The sequence below is a fragment of the Buceros rhinoceros genome, unplaced genomic scaffold, assembly GCF_000710305.1.
Source record: "Buceros rhinoceros silvestris isolate BGI_N320 unplaced genomic scaffold, ASM71030v1 scaffold17306, whole genome shotgun sequence".
In the NCBI taxonomy this organism is placed as follows: Eukaryota; Metazoa; Chordata; class Aves; order Bucerotiformes; family Bucerotidae; genus Buceros; species Buceros rhinoceros.
In genome coordinates this window covers 5553-21440 of record NW_010415954.1, presented here as the reverse complement: position 1 = coordinate 21440, position 15888 = coordinate 5553, and the positions used below count along the sequence as shown (strand labels likewise).

The 15888-nt window shown below is 38.2% G+C and overlaps 1 protein-coding gene across 1 annotated transcript; it reads left to right on the top strand.

Annotated features, from left to right (window-relative positions):
* Positions 1 to 262: 262 nt before the first annotated feature.
* MEMO1 (mediator of cell motility 1) lies at positions 263 to 15886 on the top strand. Its single transcript, XM_010137613.1, has 9 exons — positions 263 to 399; positions 761 to 880; positions 3073 to 3141; positions 5026 to 5138; positions 6503 to 6614; positions 7567 to 7709; positions 8875 to 8951; positions 14315 to 14419; positions 15755 to 15886. Exons 1-9 carry the CDS (start codon positions 263 to 265, stop codon positions 15884 to 15886), a joined length of 1008 nt encoding a protein of 335 aa, XP_010135915.1.
* The last annotated feature ends 2 nt before the right edge of the window (positions 15887 to 15888 follow it).

Sequence of the window (15888 nt, the reverse complement as noted above, 5' to 3'; positions counted from 1 at the left end):
CTGTGTTTTGCCTGTGTCTGAGACTGAACTACAGCAGTTGTTCTATCACCTGATAACCCCTCCCCAGCCAAGAAGGGGGATCAGGAAAAGGAGAGGAGACCCATAGGTTGAAATGAAAACAGATTCAATGAAACAGCCAAACCAATACCAAATGCCAATATAAAAGTTGTCAAAGTTATACTCAGTCCAGTAAATGTAGCGTGGTCACAATAAACGGTAAGGCAGTCCTCTGGAGCAGAATTGTAAGCGAGCCCCTACAGGGATGGGGAGAAACAAGAGGAGGATCAGGATCGGGAGAAGCAGAAGCCCAAGCAGAAAGTCCCCTTTTCCTCAGCAAACATCGCCCTCTACACTGAGGGTGACGTTTATGGTCTGGGATACACCCGTGAACCAGCTCAGGTCAGCTGGCCTGACTGACTCCAACCTGCTGATGGCCTGCAGACCATGGCAGGTGTATGAGTCCGTCACAGCAAAACCGGGAGTGTGACATTTATGGTCTGGGATACGCCTGTGAGCTACTTCAGGTCAGCTGACCTGGCTGCCTCCAACCTGCTGATGGCCTGCAGACCATGGCAGGTGTATGAGTCCGTCACAGCAAAACCGGGATGCTTTACTTCTCTAACCTTCAACATTAGAGACGTGTAGAGTTTACTTTTTTTTCTTCTTTGAGATTTTAACACAGGGTTTATGTTTAAGACTATTTTAAATCTTCTGTGGGACTTTGGAACTTCATTTGTTAATTCTTGAGGTATTATTTTAGATTCTTTCACGTCTTCAGTATTTCCTGTCTCTTCACAGGACCCCAGCTGAATGCACAACTAGAAGGTTGGCTTTCTCAAGTACAGTCCACGAAAAGACCTGCTAGAGCCATTATTGCACCGTAAGTTTGAAATTTGTTTTTAATATATGTAATACTTGATTGGTCAAATGCTTCTTTATTTTGAGTGATTTCAAACACTGGTGAAAGCTAGTATTTAGCTGAAAGGAATATTGTGTAGTTTCTAAATCAAGTGTTTTGGATATGGCATAGAATGGAAGAAATCTGTGGGCAGTTCAGTATATGATTAGTTTCCTTTCGTTGTTGTACTGCAAACATAGCATTCATAAGACAGGTAAGAGGTGTATTACTGGAGTGGTAGTCTGAGGTGACAGCTCTTTCAATGCACTTCTAGGATATAACAGCTAGACCTATTTAAAAAAAAAGAAAAAACAAAACAAGCAAAACTCCAGCATCCCCTTCCAAATCAAAACCTAGCAAAGCTTAAAAGAAAGAGTAATAGAACTCTGTTCAGCTATCTAAAATGGTTTACATTTCTTATTCTAGTCTGATTTTGTTTGTTTGTTTTATTTGTCCTCATCAGAAATAGGGATCATCTGAGTTACTTAGGTAGAATTCAATTTCGTGAAGATTGTTGAGACATGTAATAAGAAAAGTATGTTTGTCATTCCAATTTATTATGAGTTGGAAGGAAATACTAGAAAAAACACCTTAAAGGATGTTTTTCCTGTGCTAACATAGCATTGACATAATGTTTGAAGTGTTTCATAAATTACTGAATGTGCAGAAGAAATTGTCCCAAATCTGCCTTAGTCTTTCTTGTCAGGAAAGAAGCCTTTCAGCTGCAGGTTAGGGGTTCTTTTTCCAGAATCACTGGAGGTCTTCCCCTGGCCTCACCATATTAATTCACTAACTATGCCTTTGTTTTCCCACCTGTGAAGTGGGATTTTGCTAGTAATATTTTTGTGAAAGGCTGAAGGAGGCTGCAGCAGAGGGAACCTATCAAAGACTCTTTTGACATGTCAAATAACATAACCTTGCTGGTTCACTAGGTCTCCGTCTCCTGTTTATCCCCTTAGCGCGTATGTTAGTACCATTCTGAGCTCTGTAGAATGAGTGAGGTAAGTGACCCTGAAGTAAAACTCCAGCGTAGTTTTGAGGATACCCTGCTCCGGGTGTCACTCCATGGATGAATATACATGCGTGCGAGCCTGCATACATATAAATAAATATAAACTCCTCCAGTGAGGACAATGAGGAACTTGTATATTTGAGCATCCTGTGTGTCCCAGGACTTGCAGCACCCATCATCCTCAGTATCATTGTGTAAAATGTACGTATGTGGAAATCTGTAGTTGTGTTGTGACACATACTTAACTCCAAATAAATGACAACTATTGACGTAGGGTCAGAGACGCTCCAGATGAGCTCCAGAGGTGAAGTGGCCTAAGCGCTGTGCTATATGGGCATGGCCTTCTGCTGGGGCACCCTGATGAGTGACTGTGAGCTGTTCACCACCACTCTACCTGGGACTCGGAGAATGAACATTCTCAGAAATTAATGCTTTTAGTAGTGTAAAGTGAATTTTCTCCTGTTTTTAACAGTTTTTAAGTGAATTGGTCTTAAGATTTGGGTGTGATATTTGGAACAAGGAGTCAGAATAATTATGAATATTTTTGGAGTGCACACAGGAACACATGTCAAGAAAGGCTCCAGGCCAAAGTGAGAGGAAATGATAAAGCTCGTATCACATTCCCTGCTGCTGTGCTGCATTCCACTCCTTTCCTTATGCCCATTCATTCTGTTGCTGAAGTATTCTTAATGACAGAGCGTCTTTATTTTCTGTTTATTTGCTGAAACATGTAGTCTCTCTTTGCAAGACCCCTCTAGTGTCGTCATACTCAGTTTCTGGAGTGCGGTTAGAAGAGTTTTCTCAGCAGCTTGCTATTCCCTCATCCCCTGGCTGCGTTCTTAGCATTATTATGAGCTTCTGATAATACACAGTTGTGTAGTCCGCCTACTAGTATCTTTTTACAAGTAATGAAAGGTGCTTTGATCTGGAGGCTTACTAACTAATCATTACTAACTTTTCAGTAAATGATCACTGATAGTTCTTAATAAATACGTGTCTTGTACATTGAGTTCTACAACACCTCTTTCAGGAGTTGATTTTTGGGTCTAGCTCATTGGGGACTATCAATATTTAAGATGTTAACATTTAATAGCAATAGCACCATATTTAAGATGTTAAACAATATTTAACATGTTAACATTTTGAACACCTTGATTTGCAGTCATGCAGGGTATACCTATTGTGGATCTTGCGCAGCCCACGCTTACAAACAAGTAGATCCTAATATTACGTAAGTATGGAAGTTTTTCTTTACAAAGCATGAGACAATGCTGTTGCAATTCTGTGACAAGCTGAATGTTGTCTTTACTATCTTACATTCTGAAGTACTCAAATTTTAATTTTGTACTCTTTAGTCTTTTTTAACATCATAAATGTTAAAATTGTTTGGATGTTACAAAAGAAAATTAATGCAATATTGTTGAAAATGTAAAGCAGTATTTTTAAAAATTATTGAGAACTATTTAGAAGGGAGGGCTTAAAGGTGTTCCTTTTTTGCAGGTAGTAACATTAAATTTACTTTTGCTTGATGTTCCACTTCTTTTATAAAAGCCCAAGCTCTTTTGTTTTGGGGGGTTTTTTTAATTGTTTGCAGGATGTTTTGGTTTTGTTGGGGGGTTTTGTTTGTTTTTTAAGTATATTAAAATATTTGATCATGATTCTGCATTGATTTTTCAGTGCAGGATTATGGGCTGAATGCTACCAGGATTCTCTTCTGCTGTGGAGAAAATGATCAGTGTGTGTATATAATATTTGAAGTCAGTGAAAGTTATTTGTTGTAATAATCTTAAATGGACTTGTGTTTTTAACAGTACAACAGTTTAAAAAATAAACCCCAACACACTACTGTAGTCTGTGCCTGCCTCTGAAAATAAGAATCCAGTTATTCTAGCTTAAAGGAATATAATTTTTAAGCGTTCTGCTGACTGCAATGTTTTTTTTTAAATGACAAAAATTTAAAACTACTCCAGTATTTACTCAAAGTATATGTTTTGCAATGTTAGTATTGAAACTGGCTATGTCTATTAGTTGCTTGTAAGAGAACATGTTGTAATGCTTTCCAGAGACGATGGTTTACTATTGTAAACAAAATGAAGATAAGTTACGGTGTGACAAGTAACTAGTTTCTCTAAAATTTCTAGAACAAGTTGCGTTCCCCAGGTTCAGTGACATGGAGTTGATTGAACTTTCTGGATCATTTGCTGTTTTACCACGTTGGATGTTTAGAATTCATCTTTCAGCTGGAGTATTGCACATTTGAATATTTTGGTTTTATGAACTCTGTAAAAAGTTTTAGTGTTTTAGTATAGCTTGTTATAGTGTTCCATGTGTACAGAAAAAAAATTATTTACATGTCTCCCACCACTTTAGTTTAGTGCCAGAAACAAGATGATATCAACCTGAATCTGAAAAGCTGAATTTCCTGTATTGTTTTTTTATTTATTTTTTCTTTAAGTCCTGTGGCAGGAGACTCTTAACATCTAATCAAGAACCAGGAGCTGAGGACTTGATGAAAAAAGATCATGATGACATGTGAAAGCTTGCAGTGTCAGCTAAAGCTATGAATGTGCAGGCCCAAGTCCCTGTTGTTGATGCAACAGCTGGATAAAAATGGCATTTGAAAATGACTTAAATTTGAACTTGCTGAAATCTGAAGTAAGGCTAATAAAGTCCATAAGTGAAAAGCTCTCAATAGATGATGAATCCACAGTCCTCGTTTGAGGGTACATACTTGTAGTTGTTGAAGGTGGTGTGTTAGTGAAGGTCCAAGGAGAGAATCCAAAAATCTGTTCTAAGGAGCTCTATAATACATCATTCAGCTTCTGAATAACTCCAGTCAGACAGATTTCTAGCTGACGAGTGTCCTCTGATACATAACCTGCTTAAGAGATTTAAGGCTACAGGAAGCATTACTGAACTGATCTCATGATCATTTCTGAGATACCGAGACTAGGTCTTGAACTGATCTGTGGTTTTACACACAGCAGAGTAAACCTCTCTTGGTAACCACCAAAAAGTATCACTTTGTACATTTTTATTAAGCTTGTTACTCTAAACCAAGTCTCTGTACAATTGCAGTTGTCTAAATTGTGGGCTTTTGTGTTAATTGTTGTAGCCGAAAAATTTTCATTCTTGGGCCTTCCCATCACGTGCCCCTTTCCCGATGTGCACTTTCCAGTGTGGACATTTATAGAACACCTCTGTATGATCTGCGAATTGACCAAAAGAGTAAGTGCATGATAAAGCTTACGTCTTGAAGATTGCTGAGGCCTGAGTATTCACTGTCGTACTGCAGGGCTGAGGACTCGCTTGTTGTTGGGCACTTCGTTGCTTTTAAGGGGCAGACAAGTGTAAATCTGTTTTTACTGCAATGAAAGCCAACTTCTGGAAGATCCTGGTGGTTGCAGGCATTGCTGTATTACAATCTTAATGTCTCTCGTGCTCCTGCAAGTAAAGAATTCTCAATCTTTGCTTAGCTTTTCCATTATGAGTGTGTGCCTCTTGACAAGTGATCTTTAAAAGGGATCTCAAAATTAAAAACGTTACGTTTGAATAGTAGCCCGATACGCACCTGCTCCATTATTCCGTGAAGTATTCTGTCTGCAAAAAAAGATAGTGCTTTAGTGCTTCTTGATAGAGCAATAACATAGGAACAAAAGGCTGCTTTTGTTTGAATGCATTATTGCACAAGACTTTTTTTAACTGGCAGAGTACCTACAGAACTTAAAACCTATTAGTCCATGAAATACCAGTCTTTCAGACTAAGCTTACAGGTGCCACGAAGATAAATTTGGTATTTTGAATTCCTTGTGGTTTGAGGTGTACCTAAATAAATAATGCAGTATTTTTTTTTCCAGAAAGGCTAATTAGCACAAACGTATTGCCATTTCATCATGACTGTGATTAAGCAAGCTAGTTCAGGCTTTCTACACAGTGCCTGCAGAAATTTCCTTAGGTAACAAATGTTTCAGTTTCTGTAGAACTCCTTTACGGAGCGGAGAAGGCGGCACAGCCCTGCATGAAATTCTTCATCCAGCGGAGAGTTTTCAAAATGCAGAGATGACTCTACATACCACCAAGCACACTTGACAGTAGAAAAGATAACTTATGAGTGTGGATTACTTAATTCATTTTCATTGTCTCTAGATTTCATGATTCAGTTAGTAGTAAATTGTATTCAGTAGTAACACATCCAGCAATGGCTCAGCTGATTAGCAATATTTTTTTTTTTCCCCTAAACATATGATGGTGTAATTTGGGAAAATAAGAATTCAGTGACTGGACAAATGCATGCTTCAAATGTGTTTTATTTGTATTACTCTAAATTTTGTATTGTAACTGAAACTCTTCCTCAATATACTAACAAGGTCACTGGTTTAACCCACTTATTTTGTAAACTGAATCAATTACTTTTGTATCTCTATGACTTAAACATATTTTTAAGTAAATTCAGGATTAAAATTAAATGGTTTATGATTACTGCCCTTGGAGGCAAGTAATTTGTTATAGTGGGGTTGTTCTGATAAAGATGCTTGCTTTACGATGGTTGTTTTTTTTAAAAAAAGTAAACGTTGATCTTTAATTCATTGCAGTTTATGGAGAATTGTGGAAGACTGGAATGTTTGAGCGCATGTCCCTACAGACAGATGAGGATGAACACAGTATTGAAATGCATTTGCCTTATACTGCTAAAGCCATGGAAAGGTACTAGGGTTAATTACTACTTCTACAAGAACGAGCATTATGTGCATTACATGAACTACATGTGAAGTGATAATACCCTTTATGGTATATGATACCCTATAGGGTGTATAATACGCACACTACCCCACCCCCCAAAAAAATTTTGGGGAGGACAGGGTCAGAGACTAGAGTTAGCTGCAGTAATAGAAACTGTGAGCAGAGCAGACTCCTGAATGATGAAATTGGAACACAGCTTTTAAACTCGTTAATTTGTTTATATTGACACAATAGAGTTAATGAGGTACTCTTTCATGAATATTTCTCAATAGGTGATTTTTTTCTTTTCATTTTTGCGAGACATCTCTGAAAGAAGATCAGGTACTGATAGGGTTTTTTGTTAGATTTTAAGTTGGTTTGCAGTATTAATACTAATTTTGAAATCAGGGTTCTCTTAACACCTGCTATTTCATATGAGTGCTTGAATATTTTTCCTTTGAAGGTGATTATTTTTGTCAACTCGTGTGGGTTTTTTTGATTGTTTCTTTTTCCCACTCCCCATTGTCTTTTTTAACTTTTTTTCCATAGTGTTTGTAATTTTCCCTGGAGTATCGAAATACATCTGGGTGCTATCTTGAGCATTTTCATATATGTTGGAAAATTACCCAACATTTTTGCAGTGCCCGTATACAGAGAATTTCAATTTTTATTTATTGCTGTTTTCATTGTGTCTTTTTTTTGTTTGCCTGGTGTTTTCACTTTGCAGCAAAGATGAATACTGTTTTGGGAGGGATTTGTTTTCTGAAATGGAGTTGGTTCATGTTCTAAAACAACTTCCTAGTATGACCTTACCAAATTAACTGTATCTTCAATTCAGTAGTGCCCTTTTAAAACATTCTACAATTTCAGTTAGCAAGCCCTGAAAAATCTCTTCGGATGTTACTTGAATTACAACCTCTTTTCTTTTGCTTATAAGCCATAAGGATGAGTTTACTATTATTCCTGTGTTGGTCGGAGCACTGAGTGAGTCAAAAGAGCAGGAATTTGGAAAACTCTTCAGTAAATACCTAGCTGATCCTAGTAACCTCTTTGTGGTTTCTTCTGACTTTTGCCATTGGGGTAAGTTTCACATCTCTTCATTATAACAGTATGATGAGTATTTTGTAGTGATTTTCAAATACTGTATTTTATTAAACATTGAACATTTTAACTTCTTGTAAATGTATCTTTGAAACTTAAATGCCTTTGTAAAGCTAAAGAAGCATTTTTTTTTTTTATCTGGAACAATAGATGAAAAATATTACTGTGGTAATGTGTTTTCAGTGTAGAGAAGGAAATAAATGGTGAATGTGTATGGGTTTATATGCATCCCTTTACTGTTGCAATGAAACAAGTGTCTGAAGTTTCTCGCTCTTTTTACTCTTCTTTTAAGCACCTCAAAGCAACTTGCGAAACTAGTTAGCTAAAAATTCACTGGACATGACAACATCCCTCTGGTGGAAATAAGTTTTGTACGTATTACTGTTGGGTAGAATAGCAGATGGAGTGTTTATGCCAATTTACCAGAGCTATCCCTGTTCATCTTGGTGGCAGAGCTATAAAGACTCCAGAAGCCTTGACTTCCGTCCTGCTTTAACATTTTGTTTTTCTTTGAAGTGTGATAATAGCTGGAAAAGGGACTGCTTCAGAAAGACGTTTTATGTTACACAACAGTCATTCTTCTCTTTTTTTGTCATCTTTGGTCAACTTATGTATTTAAGTGCATATTTTACTTGTCTTTGAATTGTGGAATAGGTGGAGGTGTATAGGAATGACTTGGGTTCTGCTGTGGCTAATAAACCATCTAGAACTGTTCATTGAAGTATCATGAACTTTTTCATTTAACTTTGATTTACTGTCGGTATTGTTGTGCAAGCAGAAGTAGCCTGACTCCAGGGTTGACTTTGTCAAGAGGGACAGAGAAATGAAATGTTCTTTACTTTTTAACTTATAGAATTGGGTTCCAAGGCAATAACAGGCAATTAATAAGTGATACTGCAGTGTCAATTCTACATAGTAGATTTTTCTTTAGGAATATAGCTGCCCACCGTGCATTTTTTACTTTGATTCTGGGCTGCTACTTTGATGATTGCCCTCGAATTTCCTCAGTGGAGCTAAAAAGTGTAAAATAAATGAAGATTACTACTTTACAGATATTATGATTTCAATTATTTAGTGAGTACTAGGGAGTGTTTTTAGCTACGATTTTTCCCTTTTTTATTTTATACATGATTTTTGTTTCAAGGTCAGAGGTTCCGTTACAGTTACTATGATGAATCCCAAGGAGAAATTTATAGATCCATTGAGCACCTAGATAAAATGGTAAGTTTTCAGATTTGGTGGAACTAACTAACAAATTTCTCCTGTACCTTACATTTCTTTGAACACGTTAGAAGTTTCTCTAACAAAATATTATAGATTAGCTATTTTATTGACTGTATACTTTTCCTTTGTTTACCACAATAAGAACATAGCTGTTGTTTTGAGCTAGTATCCTCCATTTTGCTGACACACAGTATGTTGTGGGTATAATCTAGTGAGCGTAACTTATGAGAATAAATGCATGTTCACCTCCCTAAAATGCCCTAGTGTAACGTAATCACTGTCCACGTACCCTCTTAAGTTTTTGAGAAGCACTAAGACTTATGAACGGAGTATTGTGGTAGTTCAGGCTTGATACCTGCATATCGAAACAGCATTGTGATTATGGTAATAGTTTCAGCAACATCCATTTTGAGGAGGAAAGGCTGTCTGGAACTGTGCTGCTCAGGAAAATGAAAGCCACCGTTTCCTTGGGAGGAGTCTTCCTCCTGCCCCTTACTCTGTAGTAGGTGGTGGGGAAAAGCAGTAGACCATGCTTCATTCTGGGTTGGCCAACAGCTGAAAGGAATGCTAAACGCATAAAGGTCATGATGCCAGTTACGGTGCGTTTTCTTTGCAGTCGCAGGAGCCAAGGATTTCTTTTTAAATGAAAAAATTGTATTAACGTTCACGACTGTACTTAAGGCACAGAACAGAAGTAATTCTTCTGGAAATATGTAACCTTAAAATTTGTTTTAAAACTGTTTGGACCATTTATGTAACTTCTGTAAAACCTGTTAAAAAAGAGAACTGTTGATATCAGAGCACATTGATTTTTTTTTTTTTTTTTGGGTCCTATCTGCTAGAAATACCTCTGGACTTTTGGATTTACATGGAGTTTTTTGCATTGTCTATCCATATTAACCTCTTTGTTTTAACACTATTCATCACTGGAACGGGAACAATAATTTGGCTTCGTTCTGTTTATCCCATTTTTAATAGTTTTTGTTGCCAGTTAGGAGATTTCTCTATAAAGACAAATGTTTTTCGACAGAGTCCCAGAATTTTCAGCTCTGAGTGTTTTTGCAAGAGAGCGGACTAAGGTCCATTAGCAAATGTTAATTAATTTCTGTGGTGAAAGCTTGTAGAAAGGCTGGACTTTGGCCTTTAATTACTTGTAGCAAATACATTACTGTGCCAACTTTTGGTAGTTATTCAGCCAAAAAGAAATTACTTTTCCTAACATTGAAAATTACGTCTATAGTTTAATAACTATCAGAACACTTTTTCAATCTTAATTGGAAAACTAAACATGCTGCATAACAATACACTGTAGTCATTTTTTGCCTCTTTATATCATGCCATATGTGAACGCATGATTCTGCATTCAAACTTTGTATGAAGTAGGTTTTGCTTTCAGTGAATTTCAGAAATGTCTTTCTAGCGAGATTGTGGGTACGCTTGGGACGCTATCCACAATGCCACAAAGATCTCCCTGTCACGTTTCTCCAGCTCTTGGAAGGAGTTTATTCTGTTTTGTATGTCCAGTCAGCTACTTCTTGTTTCCTCAGATAAGTACTGAATTTTTTAATGTCATTTGGCATGATAAAGAAGCTTGTGTTGTTGTAACCACCAGGCCTCTCCACAGAGAAAATAGCATTAAGATAGAGACAAAATTGTACTAAAACCATCAGAGGTTTAACCTCTGCTCTTACTGGCCCAATGGTTTTACTGGACCTAACTAGTTAAGCAGCTGGCTGAGGACTTTGTAAGCAGAAAGGTGTTCAGAGTTAAGATGAAATTACTTTTCCTTAGAAATGCCCTTGTGGGACGACAATGGTCTCTTCTTTATTTAGACTGGACCTTAAGCACAATTGCATGATGATTTTCCTGCCTAATGCATAAACGATGCTGAACACTTTGGGCATTGCACATTTGCTAACCTGGTAGCTGCTGTGAGAAATGTTATTTGTGGTGATTTTAAGATAGCCCTTAGACTCCAGCATAAAAATATACAGAGTAGTAAATATTGCTGGGCAGGATCGGTTTCTCCATGGTAACTCCTAATGTGACCACTGTTACCCTGGAGGTACCACAGTGCACCTTGTGAAGTGAAGGTGAAAGGAGTAAACAGCGCCGTGCTTAATAGGGGTACCTTAGGGAAGAATGTTGGTATGTCGTAACCTGGTACCTGCCATCTTAAGTGGAGGAGTATTCTGTAAGATGTCATTGAAGAGTAATTATTTTTTATTATGGCTAGCCAGAAAATGCAGCTGGCTGACTTCAATCTTCACTGCCAGATTGCTCATTTGACATCTCTTTGTGAAACCGTATGCCTCACTTGAGTCACTGGGAGGATTCGTTTACCCTGAATGCTGAGGGAGAAGGATAGTGCAGGCGCTGAGGAAAGCTGTGCGGGAACAGCCAGCTTGTGCAGGAGCCGTGCAGAGCATGGGTGGCATCTCAGGGTGTTCTAAGGAACTGGTGGCTTCTGCGGTGCTGCTCAGATGTGCCAGCACCTTCTACAGAGCTCCAGCCTGGGAAGACTTCTTAGTCTGGGTGTAAGTAATACAAGATGATGACTCTGCCTGGATGCCAGGTTCCCTGCTCTCTCTGCTGTGCCCAGCCAGCAGTGTTGGTTGTTTATCTTCTAGTCTGGGTGACTCTCACATGTGAAGATAATTGGACTGGGTAGTGCTAAGACCAAGTTTGTTTCTACTTCCATAAGAGTGCTACTAATTTATACTTCTTTTTAAGTGTGAAGAAGCAGCTGGACTATCTAATTGCAAACTTAAACTTGACCAGCCAAAGGATTATTGGAGTTTAGTATAAAAATAAGCCTATGGATTTTTTGTTGTTTTGTTTTGGGTTTTTTTTGTAAGCTTGTAGATACTTGATCCTATAGGGGATGATATAGTAACTGCTTTTAATCATATTAAGTGCCTGTACTAGGATATTGTGGATGCCATTTACAGCATCTGGTGAATTGAATATGCAATTTCTGTGTGGTGCCATAATAACCATGTGATAAACTGCAGAACTGTGTGATGATTTGCGTTTTTATCGTGTGGGTTTTGTCATGTATTTTTTACTCGGTTCTAAACCATACTTAGCTTCATACTTCTGCTTTTTAGAAAAATAAAACACAACCTGATAAAAATGTTTCCTTTGTTCACAACACTATTTTAGACTGAGAAACAAGATTGGTGGTCTTTGCTTCTCTGCCACAATGATTTTTAAATACAGAAGATTGAAAAATTCAGTACAGCTGAATGCTTATAGGATATATGTTAACATCCGTTTCCTGTGGGTTTTCTCCAAACTGCGATGTATAGAGCTCTGGTAGCATTTCCTGGGATGAACTGCATAGCTCTAAACGTTTTGCAGTGCTGAACTGTGCATTGAAATAAGCTTACTAGGCATTCTGATAAATCCCTGTCCATTCATTTGTGACAAATGTTCAAATGCCTCTGCCCAGTATGTTCCAGTGACTTACAACTATAAAATGAGTCTCTCAATTGAGTGACTATTTTCGTTTTTTGAAAAGTTGTGGAAGGGTTTACGAGTGGAAAAAATGTGTTCTTATGAGCTGTTCAGTATCTGATAAGTGTCTTATGCGTGTTTAGTTTCACTTGATTATATAGCTGATTCGACTTTCTTTAGCTGTGTGACATGGACGTGGATAGTTCAAAGACATGCTGCTTAAACTTTAGAAATGCAAAGGTATCCATATAATCCCTGCTAGAGAATAGCTACCTTTAATTTTTGGCACTCATTTAGGTTCTGTAGTTCTGGAGTGAGTACAGTTGTCGTTACCAGCCAGGGCTTCAAATCCCTCTCCATGACCTTGGGAAAACTGAGCTCTCGCCAGCAATTGGTCAGCTTAGTTTGGTTTTACATTTCCATAAAATTAATCTTTTTATGAATTCATCTTTCGTCTGATTTTAATCAAAAGTACACAAAGATGGTGGTTATGGTTGCTGTATTCTAATACTCCCTGACTCTCCTGGGAATCTCCAGCCCCTCCATTCTGAACTGTGATCCAATCCAAATAATTAGCATATCTGCCAGATCAGCCCACGCCCTTGCAGAGTATTCAGGAGGTTTCACTCTTGAGGTGGAGACTTCAGACAGACTGACTGCTTCCTGCATCGTGATTTTGCCTTTTAGCACCCACACTTTCCCAAAAGCAGGGGAAGGGGCTGGTACAATTGCAGAAACCTTAGGGGAAATTCTCTCCTTTTCTGAAATCAACCTCCCATTGTTCCCATGGGTTTTTTCAGTCTTTAAGGGAAACCTTCCTGTTTCATCAGCTACATGTAAGAAGCACAGCTATGTGTCTTACTGAATTAGTCAGTGACTGGAGCTGATTTACCTGGTCAAGGGAATTAGTAATTTTCAGAGGAAGAGAAAACACGAGAGGAAGGAGTCTAATACAGGCAAAAAAGCGAAACCAGCATAAATCCCAGACAATAATTGATTTAGACTTACTTTAAACTACTTTCATTGTATTTGATCTGCTCTGTAGAATGGGGTGAGAGTAGGCTGTATCTGGAGTTTTAGGATTCTTTTTGCTTTTAGGAATGCAAGTGTTTGTACATGTGGGAGGTTTTGTTTTCCATACACAAGCTGGTTTCATAGTATGAGTCTTTGAGATCATGGGTCTCGCTGTGGATGGAGAAGAGGATGTATCTATGTGACTTCCTCGTGTAAAGTGGAAGGAAGCGTCATCTCCTGGCTCTTACGTTGTTGTCGTGCACCAACTTTCCAGAGTTTTAGAGATATTCTGGATTTGCTTTTCGTGCTCTGAGCAGATGGGCAGCCTGTGCTCAGATCCACTGCCTTGCATGCATGATGTGTCTAGGATACCTTACACTTGCAATGTACTTGAATTGCATGTGCGTATGTTGATGATTTATCTAGGGGTTTTAGACATCCAGAAGTCCCAGGCAAGAGCTCAGACCTGAGCTCTGTTGTCAGGGAGAGAAGATGGAGGCAAAACCTCTTCCTGCTTTTCCCTTTTAGGAAATTCACCTGATCATTTCTCTACAAAATCCAATGGAAGTAGGGCACTCTTGGAAGTGGGGATCAGCTAGTCTGCAGGAAGAGCTTTTTAACATGAGCTTCAGTGGTATCTGCAAAGATAGCTTCACAGATCTGTGGATCATTGACAGCTTTGGAAGAGCTCCTGCACTTTTAATATGGCAAGGGATTGCGAGAAGATGACTACAAGCTAGTGCTCACGTGCTGAGATTCCCTTGATACCCCTGATACGAAGGAGAGGTTTTTTCCTCCTGAAGTGTTCTGTGTTGTCATAAATAAGTGATGTATGAACACCTGCTTATGAACATGTGAAGTAATCATTACTATAAATTCTTTTTCAGGGTATGAGCATTATAGAGCAGCTAGATCCTGTATCTTTTAGCAACTACTTGAAGAAATACCATAATACAATATGTGGAAGACATCCTATTGGCGTATTACTAAACGTAAGTAACTTTTTGTTGGAAAATGTAACTTTTAGCAAAATGCTTACGTTTGTTTTAAACACAGAATTGCTGGAGCATTCCTTAGTTCTAAAATGGCAAGTCTTGAATGAATTTATTTTTTCAAGTGCTCTGAATTCGGTCTCCAATTTCAGTGTCTTGCATACAGACAAACGTAAGCTCTTGAAAGGGCTGAGGGTTTTCAGTTCTCTAAAGGAGATGAGGTACCATGTTCCTTCTGCATTTCAGTGAAATACAATAATACACTTTCTCTTGGTCCTGAATAAACAAACAAACCTATCTCCCTGAAGAAGTTCATACTTAATCTTTCAAATCAGTGCTTACAGACATTTTTTTTTTTTTTTTCCTGTATTGCTGTTAACTAGCTATTGAGAGTGCCTTGGGATGTCTGGCAGTGTTTTTGGGTTTTGCAAATATGATGAGAGATTGCCTCTGTAAGAATTATTGCAGTGCACTGTTAACTCACAAATTAATGGCAATTCAGTTTCAGAATAACTGGTCCTTTGTAGTTACTATATTCTGCTTTGGTGATGCAGTGCAGACATAAACCTGTCTTAACTTAGTTGTCTAAATTGGGTCACAGCTGCTTCACAGCACTGCTGGAGTGCGACAGATTTGTCATATTGCTTGAGTAAATCTCACTGTATTTTTGCTGTAGCTCAAATCTGAAACAGGAAGCATGTTAACCTTTTTAAAAGGGAATGCTTGATTCACTGGAAATGTCGTCTGTGTAGAACATACAGTGGAACCTTTTTAAGTGGAGTCTATAAAGTTTGTATGAGCAATATCAATATTGGGGATGCATGTCGCAAAAGTCAGTACTATGACAACTCTGCAAAAAACTCCAACTCTTAACCTCAGATTATTATCAGTTTTGCTAATAATATGAATCTGAGCTCAATCCTGTTCATTCACTTTTGCCAATTGTCACACTTTAATAAGTTATCTTGGTACGTTCTTTTTCCTTAGCGGAAGAAATATGATCTGAACAGTGTTGATAGTGTTGGCTTTTTTCCTGTTACATCTGTGTTTCCGTATCCATTCCCTGCGGAATAAAAGCATTGTTTCTTACAGATCTATTTTGCAAGGTTGTTTGGCATTGCTCTGTAGAACTGCACGGAGGGACATAGTGCAGCGGGGGGAGTGTCGCTATGTGAAATAGCGCGGAAATGGGTTAGGTCCACAAATTACTTGGAGGTGCTTATATTATCATGAGAGAAGGTGCAAGGACCCCTGGGGGAAGGGGAGAGGACTGACATCTAGAAAATGTCGTAATTTCAAAACTTTCTTCAAACTGCATTTTTTTTCTCTCTTCAGGCTATCAATGAGCTCCAGAAGAATGGAATGAATATGAGCTTTTCATTTTTGAATTATGCTCAGTCAAGCCAGTGTCGAAACTGGCAAGACAGCTCAGTGAGTTATGCAGCCGGAGCGCTTATGGTCCACTGAAC